At 39.7% G+C, this 17,431-nt stretch overlaps 1 protein-coding gene across 4 annotated transcripts in view; it reads right to left on the reverse strand.

The window, feature by feature from the left end:
- The window catches only part of LOC130453710 (putative sodium-coupled neutral amino acid transporter 11), a 124,895-nt gene extending 121,237 nt beyond the window's left edge, over positions 1–3,658 (reverse strand). The window contains exons 1-2 of one of the 4 annotated variants that reach the window (XM_056793970.1): positions 3,560–3,575; positions 2,295–2,412 (exon numbers count right to left, since the gene is read on the reverse strand). Coding sequence is in view for 3 of the 4 variants with exons in the window: in XM_056793968.1 (XP_056649946.1) it covers positions 2,295–2,412; positions 3,420–3,429 (128 nt within the window). In the remaining variant the exon portion in view is untranslated. The other 3 variants (XM_056793971.1, XM_056793969.1, XM_056793968.1) reach the window with 3 other exon arrangements.
- Between the last annotated feature and the right edge of the window lie 13,773 nt (positions 3,659–17,431).

The following is a 17,431-nucleotide window of genomic DNA, read 5'->3' on the forward strand; positions in this document are numbered from 1 at the left end:
AGTTTCCACAACTATTAAATGGGCTGCTTAGCACAGAACCTCACACATGGTAGGTAGCAGATAAATATTTGTTTCTTCCATTCAGAATAGCTGTATGGCTCTGGACAAATCACTTTATTTTCTGAGCCTCAGATCTCTTAACTGTAAAATGGATATAATAATACTTGTATTATCTACAATGACTGTTACATAAAAAGTTCTCTGCAAACTATGAAGTAGTATGCAATTGACACTACTAATATAATTGAACAGCAAACATTTCTAAAGTGCCTACTACATTGAAGGCAATATGCTACATGTTAAAAAATTTAAAAAAGGCACAGGTCTTCAACTTCAAGGAGTTTACAACTAGGAGAAGGGGGAGAAGACACAAAGTTCAAATATGAGGCCAAAAGTTTTGAGAGATTTGAATTAATATTACTGAATGTGAGAAGCAGAAAAAGAGAGCAATACTAATGACAATGTACATTTTTATAGTGCTTTATATTTTGCAAAGGTACATAAACATTGTGGGAAGAATCCATAGGAAGATTTCCCCATAAACAGATGTGGGTGAAGCCTATTCCAGATATGAGGAATAGTCTACAAATGCATGGAGTCTGGATATAAAGGATATAAAGTTTTTAAACGTGTAATCCAATATTTTGTTGTTACTGAAGCTTGTGTATTTTGTTTTTTTTTACAAATCCATAATATACCAATTAAATGCTGGTTATTACTATGGCTTCTATGACATATATACTTTCTTGTATTATAATTACTTGTCTACATTTTACCACCAAATTAGACTACAAACTCCTAAGAGTCAAAGACTTAGACTGTTTCATCTTCATAAGCTACTATCTGTATATATAGCCTTCCCTATCAGCCTACACTTAAATGCTGAAGTGAACAGAAGAAAGGGAGGAGAAAAGGAATAAACTGTTTGAAAATCTGGCAGTTATCTGAGCAAAATGAAAGAACTAATTCACATACTCCATATTTCCTCAATGTAAGCATCACATTAAATATCTTTCAGATTAGTCATATTGTTTTGAGAATTTTCCATGTTTTCCCTTCTCAATTGCCAATGTTCACATGGCCAGTGTGATGAATAAACATGCTGTGACTTGGTTCTACAGAAACTCCTGTCATGTTCCAGGGAAAAATGACTTGTGCATCCATTAAATTGAGGGGGGGAAACTACAACTCTCATTCACCAGGCTCATACTATAAATTTTCCTCAACTTTCTTATTTTCATCATATTCTCATTCACCTTTAGGCATTTCTGTGCAAGGGACTAGTTATGAAAGAAGGGTGAAAAACTGTGACAAGGTGGGGTGAGGAAGAAAAAGAACTTCTAAGAAGCACTGCATAAGACACAGATTACAGTGTTCTATTTCAAGAACCCAACTAGTGATGTCTTAGTATTTACCAAAAGCATAAGTTATTTTAAAGTTCTTGCCATAGAACTACCAGTTCTCAGGTCTGTTTACACAATGACTAAGAACAGTCAGTATTTGCATATCTTGAAAGAAAACAGTCTTCTCTTAATACTTAACTCATCATGTGATGTCTATCCCCTACCCATCTCTCTTCCAGGCACGCGTGGAGGTAAAGAAAATTATAGGTATTTTCCGTTTGAATTTGCACTCCTCTAGCCCCAAAGAATCTCCTCCATCAAGAGCTAATTGGCACAAGAGGCCAGGTGGCACAACATACCCATTCACACCCCCACCCCAAATCACTGCACCTTTCCCAAGACAAGCAACAGGTGCCCCCGCCCCAGCCAATCCCCAGCTGTCAAGCGGTCTGACAGCTGTCATTCCCTTTCCTTCGCCCTCCGAACCCTTGCTCCAAGTTCCTTCCTCCGCCCAGAGTCACTTTGACACGGAGCTTCTCCTTGAGTCACTTGGCTTTGCCAAGGAAACTTTTTTTTTCGGGAGCTCACTTTCAGGTATTGCCCGCTGTTCCTTCAGAGCCCTGAAAAGGGCCCTTTGTTGCTCTTTACCGCCGCCGGACTCCTCTGTCCCAGTTCCTGGCATTCAATCGAGCTTCAAGTTACCAGAGTAGCCCCAGTTTAAAAGAAAGCAAAGCTACAATATCAACACCACCAGCCAGAATCCAGAGAGACCGAGAGACGAAAAAAAGAAAAGCAAGTCTTCTCTGAGTCAGTTCCCTGGCTGGCCGGTAACTCACGCTTGCAGGGCAGTCGCTAGGCTAGGGGGGTAAAGGAGTTTAGTTAGGCCTCGCTGAACTCTCCCTTTCCCAGTTACTCTCCTTCCCTGCACGGAGTGGGTCGGGCGAGGCTTACCCCGAGGAAGCGAGAGGAGGCTGGGGTGCTGCTGCCGGGGGTTCCTCGGCTCTCCGGGTACTGTAGTCCATCCTCCGGCTGCTGGTGGCGCCCGCTCCTCTTCCAACTCTGCAAGCTGCTGTGGGAAGTGGGAAATCCTAGTTGGGTGAAAGCATCCAGGGAGGCTCGCCCCGAAGTTTATGCGCAGAAGAGCATGTCCACCCGCAGAGCCACCCACCCACCCACCGCCTTCCCTTTCCTTCCTTCCTTCCTTCCTTCCTTCCTTCCTTCCTTCCTTCCTTCCTTCCTTCCTTCTTTCCTTCCTTCCTTCCTTCCTTCCTTCCTTCCTTCCTTCCTTCCTTCCTTCCTTCCTTCCACCCTTCCACCCTTCCACCCTTCCACCCTTCCACCCTTCCTTCCACCCTTCCACCCTTCCACCCTTCCTTCCACCCTTCCACCCTTCCACCCTTCCACCTGTGGGGAAAACCAGCTCCCATCGCCCAAGCTGCAAAGACCGGCAGCAGCAACTAGAGGCAGGCTCTTGCCCCCCAGGCTCGAGCGACCAGCTATGAGAGGAGGCCCTGTGCTTCCCACCCAGTGGGTTTTACTCTGAAGCAATTTGGAGGCGAGCAGGGAGCCTAGCTGACCAGAGCTTTCCGGGGTGGGAGAAGGGGACTGCGACTTGAGCAGCCCTACGAGCTAGCAGCTGCTTCAATAGCAATGCAAGTACACCCTCTCACTCCTAAAGGCTGCGCCCGAGGGGTTTGAGCCCACTGCCACCTAGCAAAATAAATAAATGAAACTTTTCTCTCCTTCAAAAAAAAAAAAGAGGTTGGGTGGGAGAGTAGGGACGAGGAGGAATGTTACGAGTCTGCTTTCTCCTCTTCTCCCCAAGGCTCCGGCTTCCTTTTTCAAAGGGAGACAGAGGTTGCCCTGTTCTTTCCCTAGACTCAGTCTTCCAGGTTCCCCTTCCTCTCTTCCCTTCATCTCATGGCCGCGGTTTGGGTTCTCCAGCTTAGATTTGACTTGTAGGGAAAAGCCGCTTTTCTTTCCGTAGGGGTGACCTCTCCCGCCCCCTTCTAGATGGGTTTCCCCCGGCGCGGAGTCGGCGCAGGACGCCGCCCTCCCTAGCCTTGGCTCACCCACCCTGCCCCATGACCCTATCCCGGAGCACGGAAAGTCGCTGCCAGCTCTTCGGGATCTCAGTGCCTTCAAGGCAGCAGAGAGAATGTGGGAGAGAGGGGAAGAGAGAAAAGAGGAGGGCGAGCTGAGGTTCCGGTGGGTACCTAAGGAGAAGGAATTTCCTTCTACCGAGGGCTTCTGGTCTTTCTGGATCTGGTAGAGAAAAGCCTTAATTGAGAGTCGCTTCAGGGCAAAGCGTTTCCCTTCCCACCACTAGGGGAATCAGGGAGGCCACTACTACCAGCCTTGGAGCCCCACAGGTGCGAAGGGAAGATACCTAGCCAGGGCTAGAAAGAGGAGACTGGCTCTGTGGAAGTAAGGCTGGCAGACCCCTACTGTCAGTCATTTAGTAGCAAAGCAGTCCCACAATCCTCCTCTGCCCACCAACTTTTAGCAAAGTCCTTTCCCTGGACTGCCTGACACAAGTGGATGAGTGAGACAGAGAGAGAAAGAGAGGGAGGGAGGAAGGAAGGAAGGAAGGAAGGAAGGAAGGAAGGAAGGAAGGAAGGAAGGAAGGAAGGAAGGAAGGAAGGAAGGAAGGAAGGAAGGAAGGAAGGAAGGAAGGAAGGAAGGAAGGAAGGAAGGAAGGAAGGAAGGAAAAGGAAGGAAGGAAGGAAGGAAGGAAAAAAGGAAAAGGAAGGAAGGAAGGAAAGAAGGACAAAAAAAGGGGCAGCGAAGTCGTTCTGTGGATAGAGAGCAAGGCCTGGAGTGAGGAGGTCCTGGGTTCAAATATGGCTTCATATACTTCCTACCTGTGTGATCTTGGGCAAGTCACTGAACCCCCATTGCTTAGCCCTTATTGGTCTTCTGCCTTAGAATCAAGTACCAGATCTAAAATGAGGTAAGACTTAAAAAAAAGATAATGCCTTCCCAATATATGTTCTTTTATTTATTTATAGATAATATACATGTACTAATAGTTATACAAAAATAGAAATTAACAAAAGATGAGATAAAGATCGAATAATATCTAACTAAATTCAAAAGGAAGACATTGGAACTAACTGAGTAGAGTAGAGACATACAAAATAACTTTAGCAACTTTATAGAGGATGGATTGGATTAAGATAAAACTAGTTACAAAGTTATTTCAATTATTTAGGCAAGAGGTAATGAGGGTCTGGATTAGGGTGTGGGCTCTGTAAGAAGAAAAAAAAGAGACAGTCTTGAGAGAGATTGTAGAGGTATAAAGAAAAAGATTTGGCAACCTCTCAGACATGTAGGATATGAGAAAGTAAGGGCTCAAGGATAACCCTGGGGTTATGGACCTAGATAATTAGAAGCATGGTGGTGCCCTTATCAGAAAACAAGAAATTTGGAAGGGAGGTAATTTGCAGGAAAATCCCAACCTGTCCATGCTTGCTCATCTTTAGAGACTCCTTCTGCTTGCTGGACACCAGTCACTGTTCTAGAGAGCAAAGCCCTGCCTTCAACAGGTGCCTGCCTTAGCTGCAAGGTAGAAAATGGGGATTGAGTTTGGGAAGGATGGAGAATTTTCCCAATGGCATCTGCACAGCTGCTGTTGTGAATACCTTGAGGAGAGGTTAGATTTTAACTATTCTGAGAAGCTGACACCAAACTCAGAAAAGGAAAAATTGGGGTTTTATGTCTATGCCTCCAGTCTCCCCAGGGTTCAATCTCACCTTCACTCAGCACCACTATCAATAATTCTAAGCCTGTTCATATTGTTAGCCTGTTCCAAAAAACTTCAGTAATTTTTGTTTTGTTTCTGGAATAATTTGCTTCTGCAAATTCCTTATCTGTTATTTAAAGTCCTCTTCAGAGCTGAGACTTCCGGTCAAGATGGCGGCATAGAAGCAGCGAAAGTTCAGAGCTCAGAAACCCTTTATTACCAATCACAAACAGAGTACTCCTAGGACACCAAAATTCAAGCTGAACAACAGGATAGACCTGGGGAACCCTCCTCCTGGACCTGGATCGAAAGATACTGCACCCCAAAAGCCAGAACCCTTGATCACTTGGATCTAAGGGGTAGGCAGAAGGAAGGTCCCAGGACCCATCCCCCCCAACCCAGAATGCTGAGCCCACGGCAGCAGCGGGAACCTAAGGGTTCTGAGGAATCACCTTGAAAGCAACCCGAGTCAGTCCCCGGGGTGCCCAACACAGAAGGCAGGGAAACATAGAGAGAAGGGGGGAGCCTGTAACCCCCTGGCTGGGTCCTTCCATCTGAGTCTCAAGGGAGGTCCCAGCTGTAGGGCACCAGCTGAACCCAATCCCATCAGGAGGCCTCAGAGCTACTGAAAGGACAGAAAACTCAGGGCTGGCAAAGGGGTTGCTCCGAAGAACTTACTTTGAAAGTAACCCGGGCCAGTCTCTGGGCATTCAACACAGACTGTGGAGGAGGAGGTTGTTTTTTTTTCCTTCCCTTTTTTTGGCTCAGGGATCATTAGGCCCACTCAACCTGAACCTAATCCCATCAGGAGACCTCAGAGCTTCTGAAAGAACAAAAACCTCAGTGTCCCTGAAGGGCTTACCTTGAAAACAACCTGGGCCAGTCTCCAGGCATTCAACACAGATTGTGGAGGAGGAGAATTTTTTGCTTCAGGGCTCACTCAGCCTAAACCAGGTGAACCTAATCCCATCAGGAGCCCTCAAAGCCCAGGCAAGCCATAACCCCTCCCCCTTTAGAGAGCAGGGTCTTCTGAAAAAAAAAAAAACTGAAACCTAGAGGTGAACTCAAGATGACAGCCTAGAAGGAGCATAAACCTGGCAGCCTGGCCAGAGCTTTGGAGATCCTCCATATTTGCTCCAGCCGTCCAGGAAGTTTAAAACTCAGAGTAAACCCAGCCCAACTAAGCTGAACTCAATCTCATCAAAAGTCCCCAGAATGCAGGGAAGCCCAGGCTCCCCATCCATCCTCATTGACTGCTGGACTTTAAGTCAATCAAAAGCCTCCAGAGGACAGGAAAGCTCAAACCCCCAACAACCCTCCCCCCAGAGATTAAACCAAGAGAAGTTCTGTTAAAGCTCCAAGAGGGGAGACTGATAGAAGTCCCCCAAAAACAAAAAAATGAGAGGAACAAGAGCACAGACAAATATGGGGAGTAAAGAAGGGGTGAATTGGAACAAACAACAGAAACAGAAGAAAGAAACTACAATAGACAGCTACTACTCAGCAAATGGAACAGAGGGGGAGAGATCAGCAAACGATAAACCAGAAATCCCAGCGAATTAGATACAGGCTGTGGAAGAACTCAAAACAAACTAAGAGAGGCTGAAGACAATTGGGAAAAGAACTTAAAAATTATGATAAGTCATCTGGAAACAGAGGCACTTGAACTAAAACAAGAAAATAGTGTCCTGAAAGCCAAAATCATCCAGCTGGAAAATGAGGCAAAGGAGATGAAAGATGAGGCAAAGGAGATGAAAGACGAGGTAAAGAGGATGAAAGACGATCCTCAAAGAAAATCAGACCAGAAGGAAAAAGATGACCAAAAAGCCAGAGATGAAATCCAATCTTTAAGAACCAGAGTAAAACAACTAGAATCAAGTGACCTCACAAGGCAGCAGGACACTATAAAACAAAACAAAAAAAATGAAAAAATTGAGGAAAATGTGAAGAATCTCATTCACAAAACAGACGATTTAGAAAATTGTTCAAGAAGAGACAATTTAAGAATGATTGGACTACCAGAAGACCACGACAAAAGAAAAAGCCTGTTGATCCAGCCATAGCACTGCTGGGTCTGTACCCCAAAGAGATAATGGACAAAAAGACTTGTACAAAAATATTCATAGCTGCGCTCTTTGTGGTGGCCAAAAATAGGAAAACGAGGGGATGCCCATCAATTGGGGAATGGCTGAACAAATTGTGGTATATGTTGGTGATGGAATACTATTGTGCTAAAAGGAATAATAAAGTAGAGGAATTTCATGGAGACTGGAACAACCTCCAGGAAGTGATACAGAGCAAAAGGAGCAGAACCAAAAAAACATTGTACACAGAGACTGATACATTGTGGTACAATTGAAAGTGATGGACTTCTCCATTAGTGTCAATGCAATGTTCCTGAACAATCTGTAGGGATCTAAAAAATACTACCCACAAGCAGAGGATAAACTGTGGGAGTAAAAACACCGATGAAAAGCAACTGCTTGACTACAGGGTTGGAAGGGATAAGACTGAGGAGAAACTCTAAATGAACACTATAATGCAAATTCCAACAACAGGGAAATGGGTTCGAGTCAAGAACACATGTGATAACCAGTGGAATCGTGTGTCAGCTATGGGAGAGAGAAAGGTGGGGGGGGAGGGGAGGAAAAGAAAATGATCTTTGTTTCCAGTGAATAATGTATGGAAACGACCAAATAAAATAATGTTTTAAAAAAATAAAAATAAATAAATAAATAAATGCAAAAAAAAAAGAAAAAAAGAAAAAGCCTGGACATAATACTAGAGGAAATTATCCAGGAAAACTGTCCCGAGATCCTAGAACAAGAAGGGAAAGTAGAGATTGAAAGAATCCACAGATCACCCCCTGTATTTAATCCCCAACTGACAACACCAAGAAATATTATAGCCAAATTCAAAAACAATCAGATGAAAGAACAGATATTACAAGCTGCCAAGAAGAAGCCATTCAGATACCATGGAAACACGGTGAGGATAACACAGAATCTGTCTGCATCCACACTGAAGGACCGAAAGGCATGGAATACGATATTCCGGAAAGCAAGGGAACAAGGTCTACAGCCAAGAATAAAATACCCATCAAAACTGACTATATTCTTACAGGGGAAAGTATGGTCATTTAACACAGCAGAAGAGTTCCAAGCATTCATAAATAAAAGACCAGAGCTGAACAGAAAATTTGAAATTCAACCACAGAACTCAAGAGAATCATCAAAAGGTAATTAAAAAAGAGGGGAAAAAACAACAACAACAAGAACAACAACAAATTTTTTTTTTTAATTTTCATTTGGTCATTTCCAAACATTATTCATTGGAAACAAAGATCATTTTCTTTTCTTCCCTCCCCCCCTCCCTCCACCTCTCCCACAGCTGACACACAATTCCACTGGGTATCACATGTGTTCTTGATTCAAACTCATTTCCATGTTGTTGGTATTTGCATTAGAGTGTTCATTTAGAGTCTCTCCTTAGTCATATCCCCTCCACCCCTGTAGTCAAACAGTTGCTTTTCATCGGTGTTTTTACTCCCACAGTTTATCCTCTGCTTGTGGATAGTGTTTTTTAGATCCCTGCAGATTGTTCAGGGACATTGCATTGAGACTAATGGAGAAGTCCATTACCTTCGAATGTACCACAATGTATCAGTCTCTCTGTACAATGTTTTCCTGGTTCTGCTCCTTTCGCTCTGCATCACTTCCTGGAGGTTGTTCCAGTCTCCATGGAATTCCTCCACTGTATTATTCCTTTTAGCACAATAGTATTCCATCACCAACATATACCACAATTTGTTCAGCCATTCTCCAATTAAAGGGCATCCCCTCGTTTTCCAATTTTTGGCCACCACAAAGAGTGCTGCTATGAATATTCTTGTACAAGTCTTTTTCCTTATTATCTCTTTGGGGTACAAGCCCAGTAGTGCTATGGCTGGATCAAAGGGCAGACAATCTTTTATCGCCCTTTGGATGTAGTTCCAAATTGCCCTCCAGAATGGTTGGATTAATTCACAACTCCACCAGCAATGAATTAGTGTCCCTACTTTGCCACATCCCCCCAGCATTCATTACTTTCTATAGCTGTTATGTTAGCCAATCTGCTAGGTGTGAGGTGATACCTCAAAGTTGTTTTGATTTGCATCTCTCTGATTATAAGAGATGTAGAACACTTTTTCATGTGCTTATTAACAGTTTTGATTTTTTTGGCTGAGAACTGCCTGTTCATGTCCCTTGCCCATTTATCAATTGGAGAATGGCTTGGTTTTTTGTACCATTGATTTAGCTCTTTGTAAATTTGAGTAATTAAACCTTTGTCAGAGGTTTGTTTGAAGATTGTTTCCCGATTTGTTGCTACCCTTCTGATTTTAGTTACATTGGTTTTGTTTGTACAAAAACTTTTTAATTTGATGTAGTCAAAATTATTTATTTTACATTTTGTGACTCTTTCTAAGTCTTGCTTGGTTTTAAAACCTTTCCCTTCCCAAAGGTCTAACAGGTATACTATTCTGTGTTCACCTAATTTATTCCCCTGTAAGAATATAGTCAGTTTTGATGGGTATTTTATTCTTGGCTGTAGACCTTGTTCCCTTGCTTTCCAGAATATCGTATTCCATGCCTTTCGGTCCTTCAGTGTGGATGCAGACAGATTCTGTGTTATCCTCACCGTGTTTCCATGGTATCTGAATGGCTTCTTCTTGGCAGCTTGTAATATCTGTTATTTCAGGGGAAAGACTTTAAAACCAAGCAAGACATGGAAAGAATCACAAAATGTAAAATAAATAATTTCAACTACATCAAATTAAAAAGCTTTTGTACAAACAAAACCAATGTAACTAAAATCATAAGGAAAACAACAAATTGGGAAAAAATCTTCATAAAAACCTCTGACAAAGGTTTAATTACTCAAATTTATAAAGAGCTAAATCAATTGTACAAAAAACCAAGCCATTCTCCAATTGATAAATGGGCAAGGGACATGAATACGTAGTTTTCAGATAAGGAAATCAAAACTATTAATAAGCACATGAAGAAGTGTTCTAAATCTCTTATAATCAGAGAGATGCAAATCAAAACAACTTTGAGGTATCACCTCACACCTAGCAGATTGGCTAACATGATAGTAAAGGAAAGTAATGAATGCTGGAGGGGATGTGGCAAAGTAGGGACATTAATTCATTGCTGGTGGAGTTGTGAAATGATCCAACCATTCTGGAGGGCAATTTGGAACTATGCCAAAAGGGCAATAAAAGAATGTCTACCCTTTGATCCAGCCATAGCACTGCTGGGTTTGTACCCCAAAGAGATAATGGAGAAAAAGTCTTATACAAGAATATTAATAGCTGCGCTCTTTGTGGTGGCCAAAAATTGGAAAATGAGGGGATGCCCATCAATTGGGGAATGGCTGAACAAATTGTGGTATATGTTGGTGATGGAATACTATTGTGCAAAAAGGAATAATAAAGTGGAGGAATTCCATGGAGACTGGAACGACCTCCAGGAAGTGATGCAGAGCGAGAGGAGCAGAACCAGGAGAACATTGTACACAGAGACTAATACACTGTGGTATAATCGAATGTAATGGACTTCTCCATTAGTGGCAGTTTAATGTCCCTGAACAATCTGCAGGGATCTAGGAGAAAAAACACTATTCATAAGCAGAGTACAAACTGTGGGAGTAGAAACACCGAGGAAAAGCAACTGCCTGACTACAGCGATTGAGGGTACATGACAGAGGAGAGACTCTAAACGAACACTCTAATGCAAATATTAACAACATGGCAATGGGTTCGAATCAAGAACACATGTGATACCCAGTGGAATCACCTGTTGGCTACGGGGGGTGGGGGGGAGGAAAAGAATATGATCTTTGTCTTTAATGAATAATGCATGGAAATGATCAAATAAAATATTATAAAATTAAAAAAAATAAAGTCCTCTTCAATTTGAGTCCCACTGATGTTTTCAGCCATCATGCTACTCTGCTTAATTAATTCTATGACACCACTAAACCTGCCCATTAGTCATTTGGACTCAATCTGTCCTTGCTTATTCTGCAATAGCAAGCAGTATTCAGTAAACAAAGAAAAATACAGTCAGAACATCACCTTAGGGAGATTTAAATTTATAATAACTAGTCTCCAGGAATGTTGAATTGCTTTAAGCATCTATTTAAGTATAAATAGTGAAAATGAATTCTAAGTTCTTTTAGATACTTGAGAATAGAGGGAAGTGGAATTAATTTGGTGTTAAAGGGCTTTGTTGTTTATTTATTTCAGTGGTGTCTGACTCTTGCTCTCCCCATCTGGGATTTTCTGGACAAAGATACTGAAGTGGTTTGCCATTTTCTTCTGTAGTTCATTCTGCAGATGAGAAAACTGAGACCAAAAGAATTGTGATTTCCCCAGGGTCATACAGCTAGTGAGTGTTTGAGATCAGATTTGAACTCTGACTCCAGGGCTTAATTCTCCATCCATTTTTGGGTCACCTATTTGTTCTTGGAGTTAGAGGACATGTGAGCTCAAATCTCAGTTTTACCACATACTTTCTTTATGACCTTGGGCAACTTATTTAACATTTGGGGGGACTTAGTGGATCAGGGCCATGACAGGTGGATAAGTAAACTTATAGGTCCTTTTAAGCTTTGAATTAATGATTTTATGAAAGTAAGAACAATATCTTAAATAAATAAAAGAACAGAAATTTATATAGCCCATTAGATTTTACAAACTTCTTTATAAACTATGTTCTCTCAATCAATCTTCACAACAACCTTTTAAAGTACATACTGTAGACATCATTACCACAATTTGACAAATATGGAAATGAGACTTCAGGATATTAAGTGATGCCCACAATTACAGAACAAGTGTTAGGAAGAATCAAATGGGTACCTTCTAATTTAAATGTTATATCTCATATTTTTGTTATGAATTTAATCTTCAAGAAAAATAAATTATTACATGAAGAATAAAAAAATTCAAAACTATGAAGTTATTTTACATGGTTTATTTTTAAAACATAAACATTAAATTTATCAAGGTTATAATAAAACTGACATCAAAGTCCTCTTCTGAATTTTTTATTTCCTTCTGGGTATTTAAATATTTTAATGTCTTATTGATTCCTTTTTGCTTGTTTTCCCCATATTGTTTACTTCCCATTAACTCACCCTCAACTCAATAAAAGTTCTCTTTTTCCAAATAAGTATAGTCAAACAAAACAGACCAACAAATTGCTCATGTCTGAAAATGTCTCCATTTGCACCTCTCAGTCCTCACTTTGCTTCCATTCTCACTTTAAGCTGAGTCTATTTTCCACTATACTCAACTGCCTACTTTCTACCTATCAACCTATTTTCCTGAATGCCCTTGCCACCTGTTACAGTACACTGCACTTAGTAGTTGCTTGATAAATACTTATAAAAGTGAGTAGAATTAAGTGAAACAAAAGCAATGAGCAATTCTCTGACCAATATTGGGATATGTTCATTATAAATCATAAGACAAGACCCCTTGACAATGCTTATTTTTAGTAAGTTCTTACTACTACACATTATCAAAAACAAAATTATATTTCTTTAAAAATGTTTTGTGATTCAAACTTTTCACTAATTTAGATTTGCTTTCTCTTCATTAGTTTGAATTTATACATTCTGAAGAAATACCTGAATCTAGAAGTGACACATTTTGAGGTCTAATAGCATCAGTTGTATGATGACTGACCCTAAGATTATGACTATACTGAAAATATTTCTGTGGTATTAGATGGGTGATATAAATAGTATTTTAAAACTAGAGATGAGATTGGAAGTGACAAGTTTGCATAGCTGCTTGAGTTCCATGACCCTACCAATCTACCTTCCATTCGTACACATGAAAAGCATGTACTTCTTTGATCAACTGTTATTTTCAAAAGTGTGTTATCAATCATACGTGATTGTCATGTGTGATTATATTATCAAAGAATGTGCCTCAAGGCTTGTTTTCTCATTTTCTGATAGAGATGCTTATGGAACAACTCAGAGATGACTGGTTCACCTGAAAAGGGAAATTTCAAGGTCATTTTCACTGGCACTATATTCTAATGCTCTAAGCAACTAAACTAATCATGTATAAATACTTCCAGAGTAGAAATAAAAATGAAATTAAATAGGAGTTTCTATTTGTCAGTGACAAAATTAAAGATGTAGTTGTTGTAAAAAGTAATAAATGGCTAGTTATAAAATTAGATAGAAAAACTCACCAATACAGGTTCAAAACTGTTCAGATCCTTTTGATACAGGTAATCAAAAGTATCTTCAGTGTTGAAATGAAGTTCAAATGTGAACTTCCCTTCAGGGCCAGGTTCAAGGACTCTAAAGAGACTCTTATAAAAAGTAATATATTTATTGAAATATATAAGAATAAATAAAGGATTTCTAATTCTAAAGGATTCTGAATCCACCCAAATAAACTCCCAGGTTCCACAAGGAACTGCTTCTCCTGTGTTTCACAGGCTACACTAATCCTCCCTGATCTGACTAAACCAAATTTATACTATCTAAATAAAAACTATCATTATAATCCTTATAATTCTTAACTTTGCCTTCAAATTATAAAATAACAAAGACAAGCTGGTTGACTCTGAACAAGAATCACTTTAGGACACTGAAAGTCTAAAGCAAAGACCAAGTTTTTCTTTGGTCTTCTCAAAGTTAAATCAGTCTATAAAAACTGCAATAGATAGTCAATAGTGTTTCTCAAGTTGTGAAAGGAAAATGCGAATCTCCTTCAGGTGTTTTCCTTCAGACAGACAGAGAGGCAAAAATGTTACTTCCTCCAGCCCTGATAGAGAGTGTCTGGGAGTGTGTCTCTGCCAACTGCCAGAGACCAACTCCCAAATGCCATAGAGAGTAACTGATAGAGGCAAATGTTTATAACTGTCAATAATTGAAATGAACACATTCTCTCAACTCTGCTTCAGATTTCAACTCTTTCTCAAGTCAGGCACTCTAGTTTTTATCTCTAAACTAATAAAACAATACTTATTTTCTAATATCATCCTTACACAAGATATACCTTATATTGCTAGGAGAAAAAGTTCAGTCCCTTAAGAGTACCCTATAATCACATACACAAATTCACATCTATGCCATCTATGTCATATACACACATCATACACATCATGTATTTATACACAACACAGAAACAAAGACAGGTATATATATATGTATATACATATATATATATATATATATATATATGTAACAATGTCCTGCAAGGAGATAGTAAGATATAATTCATTTAGATGAATTATAGATAGAATTAATGTCTGTCTTCAAAAACAAATCCAGAAACTATATGAACATAATTATAAAACATTTTCTATAGAAATAAATTCAGATTTCAACTATTAGAGAAATATTAAATGTTTCTGGGTGGGCAAAGTCAATACAATTAAAATCACCATCTTTTTTTCCCCCCTCGCTTGACAGTTTTATTTTATTTTTAAATTTGTATTTAATTAGTCAATTTAGAACATTTTTCCTTGGTTACAAGAATCAAATTTTTTCCCTCCCCTCACTCCCCACTTTCCATAGCCAACATGCAATTCCACTGGGTTTTACATGTGTCCTTGATCAAAACCTATTTCTGTTTTGTTGAAGTTTGCACTAGAGTGATCAATTAGTGTCTACATCCCCAATTATATCCCCCTCGACCCATGTAATCAAGGAGTTGTTTTTCTTCTGTGTTTCACTCCCACAGTTTTCTACTGAATGTGGATAATGTTCTTTCTCCTAAATCCCTCCAAGTTGTTCTGGATCACTGCATTGCCACTAATGGATAAGTCCATTACATTGGATTGTACCACAGTATATCAGTCTCTGTATATAATGTTCTCCTGTTCTGCTCATCACACTGTGCATCAATTTCTGGAGGTCATTCCAGTTCACATGGAATTCCTCCAGTTCATTATTCCTTTGAGCACATTAGTATTCCATTACCAACATATACCATAATTTGTTCAGCCATTCCCCAATTGGAGGGCATCCCATCATTTTCTAATTTTTGGCCACCACAAAGAGCACAGCTATGAATATTCTCGTATAAGTCTTTTTCCTTATTATCTCTCTGGGGTATAAACCCAGCAGTGCTATGGCTGGATTAAAGTGCAGACAGTCTTTTAGAGGCCTTTGGGCATAGTTCCAAATTACCCTACATAAAGGTTGGATCGATTCAGAACTCTACCAGCAATGCATTAATGTCCCAACTTTGCCTCATCCCCTCCAACATTCATTACTTTCATTTGCTATCATGTTAGCCAATCTGCTAGGTGTGAGCTGGTACCTCAGAGTTGTTTTGATTTGCATCTCTCCAATTATAAGAGATTTAGAACATTTTTTTTTCATGTGCTCAGTAATAGTTTTGATTTCTGAGAATTGCCTATTCATGTTCCTTGCCATTTATCAATTGGGGAATGGCTTGATTTTTTTTGTACAGTTGATTTAGCTCTTTATGAATTTGAGTAATTAGACCTTAGTCAGAGGTTTTTGTTATGAAGATTTTTTCACAAATGGTTGCTTCCCTTCTAATTTTGGTTACATTGGTTTTATTTGTACAAACCCTTTTTAATTTAATATAATTAAAATTATTTATTTTACACTTTGTAATTTTTTCTAACTCTTGCTTGGTCATAAAACCTTTCCTTTCCCAAAGATGTGACAAGAACACTATTCTGTGTTCAGCTAATTTACTTATAGTTTCCTTCTTTATATTCATGTCATTCACCCATTCTTAGTTTATGTTGGTGTAAGGTGTGAGATGTTGATCCAAACCCAAGATCTTCCATATTGCCTTCCAATTTTCCCAGAAGTTTTTTTATACAAAAAAGTGGATTTCCCCCCCAAATCTAGTATCTTTGTGTTTATCATAGACTGTCTTGCTGACATCACTTAACCCTCTGATAGAGGAATGATCCAGAGACTTTGAAGGACAGAGTCTGGAGGAAAGACAAAGGTTCCCTCACAGGAGGGGAATGGGTGAGAAGGCTTAGAATCTTGAGGGAAAAGGAGATTCTAAGGAGAGGCAGTTGATCTCTTTCTCTATCTTGAGACAGCTAAAGTTACAGTCTGATCAGAGATTTCTCTCCTTAGCTATTCAAAATCCCTCATTGATCTTAATCACCATTTCCCCACAAAAATAACAAGGATTGTGGCAGAACCTGAGAAGCATAAAAACAGCGTAACAACTTCTCACACAGCTCTTGTGACACCCTGGGTCTGGATATTTGCTCTGCTGTGAGAAAGACCAGGGGTCACAAAACCGCAAACCTCTCAGAGACCAGGCTGGCAAGCCTGAGTCTCTCAACTTTAGAGGGAGGGAAAAAAGATACTTTAGACAGACAGGGATTTCCTTTCTCCTCTTTCCTATAGACCCCATCCTGTAGACATCTTTTTTATCTTATCCCTAACCACAATTTGTTAGAATGAAGTTGTCAGTCATCCTAAATTGACTTCCTTGTCATATTGAAAGAGAGAGAGAACCAATTTCTCTCTCTTTTCACAAGGGAAAAGTTTAAACCATTAAATCAGTTATTAGAGGGGAGTAAATGCAGAGGTAGTGGAAAGACATATTTGAAGAATACTGAAAGGGGGAATCCATCTGGCCCTCCTTCTACTGTCTTGGTATTTATCCTCAACTCTTTCTCCATATACCCAAACCAACCCTCTAATATACCCTAACTCTATTTCACTAATCCTCCTTTCTATCTCTTAGTCAGTACCATATTGTTTTGATGACCACTGCTTTATAGTATATTTTCAGATCCAGTGCTGCTACACCCCCTTCCTTCACATTTTTTCATTATTTCCATGGATATCCTTGATCTTTTGTTCTTCCAAATGAACTTTGTTATGTTTTTATTTTTTTTATAATTCAGTAAGAAAGTTTTCTGATAATTCTATGGGTAGGGGACTAAATAAGTAAATTAATTTGGGTAGAATTGTCATTTTTATTATGTTAGCTTGTCCTACCCATGAGCAGTCAATTTTCTTCCAATTATTTAGATCTACTTTTAATTGTGAGGAAAGTGTTTTGTAGTTGTGCTCATATAGTTCCTGTGTTTGTCTTGGCAGATAGATTCCTAAGTATTTTAACTTGTCCAGGGTGATCTAAAATGGAATTTCTCTTTCTAATTCTTGCTGCTGAGATATGTTGGAGATATATAGAAGTGCTTATGACTTATGTGGGTATATTTTGTATCCTATAACTTTGCTAAAGTTCTTGATTATTTCTACTAGCTTTTTATTTGATTCTCTAGGATTCTTTAAGTGGAACCATCATATCATCTGC

This window comes from Monodelphis domestica, chromosome 4 (genome assembly GCF_027887165.1).
Source record: "Monodelphis domestica isolate mMonDom1 chromosome 4, mMonDom1.pri, whole genome shotgun sequence".
Taxonomy (NCBI): Eukaryota; Metazoa; Chordata; class Mammalia; order Didelphimorphia; family Didelphidae; genus Monodelphis; species Monodelphis domestica.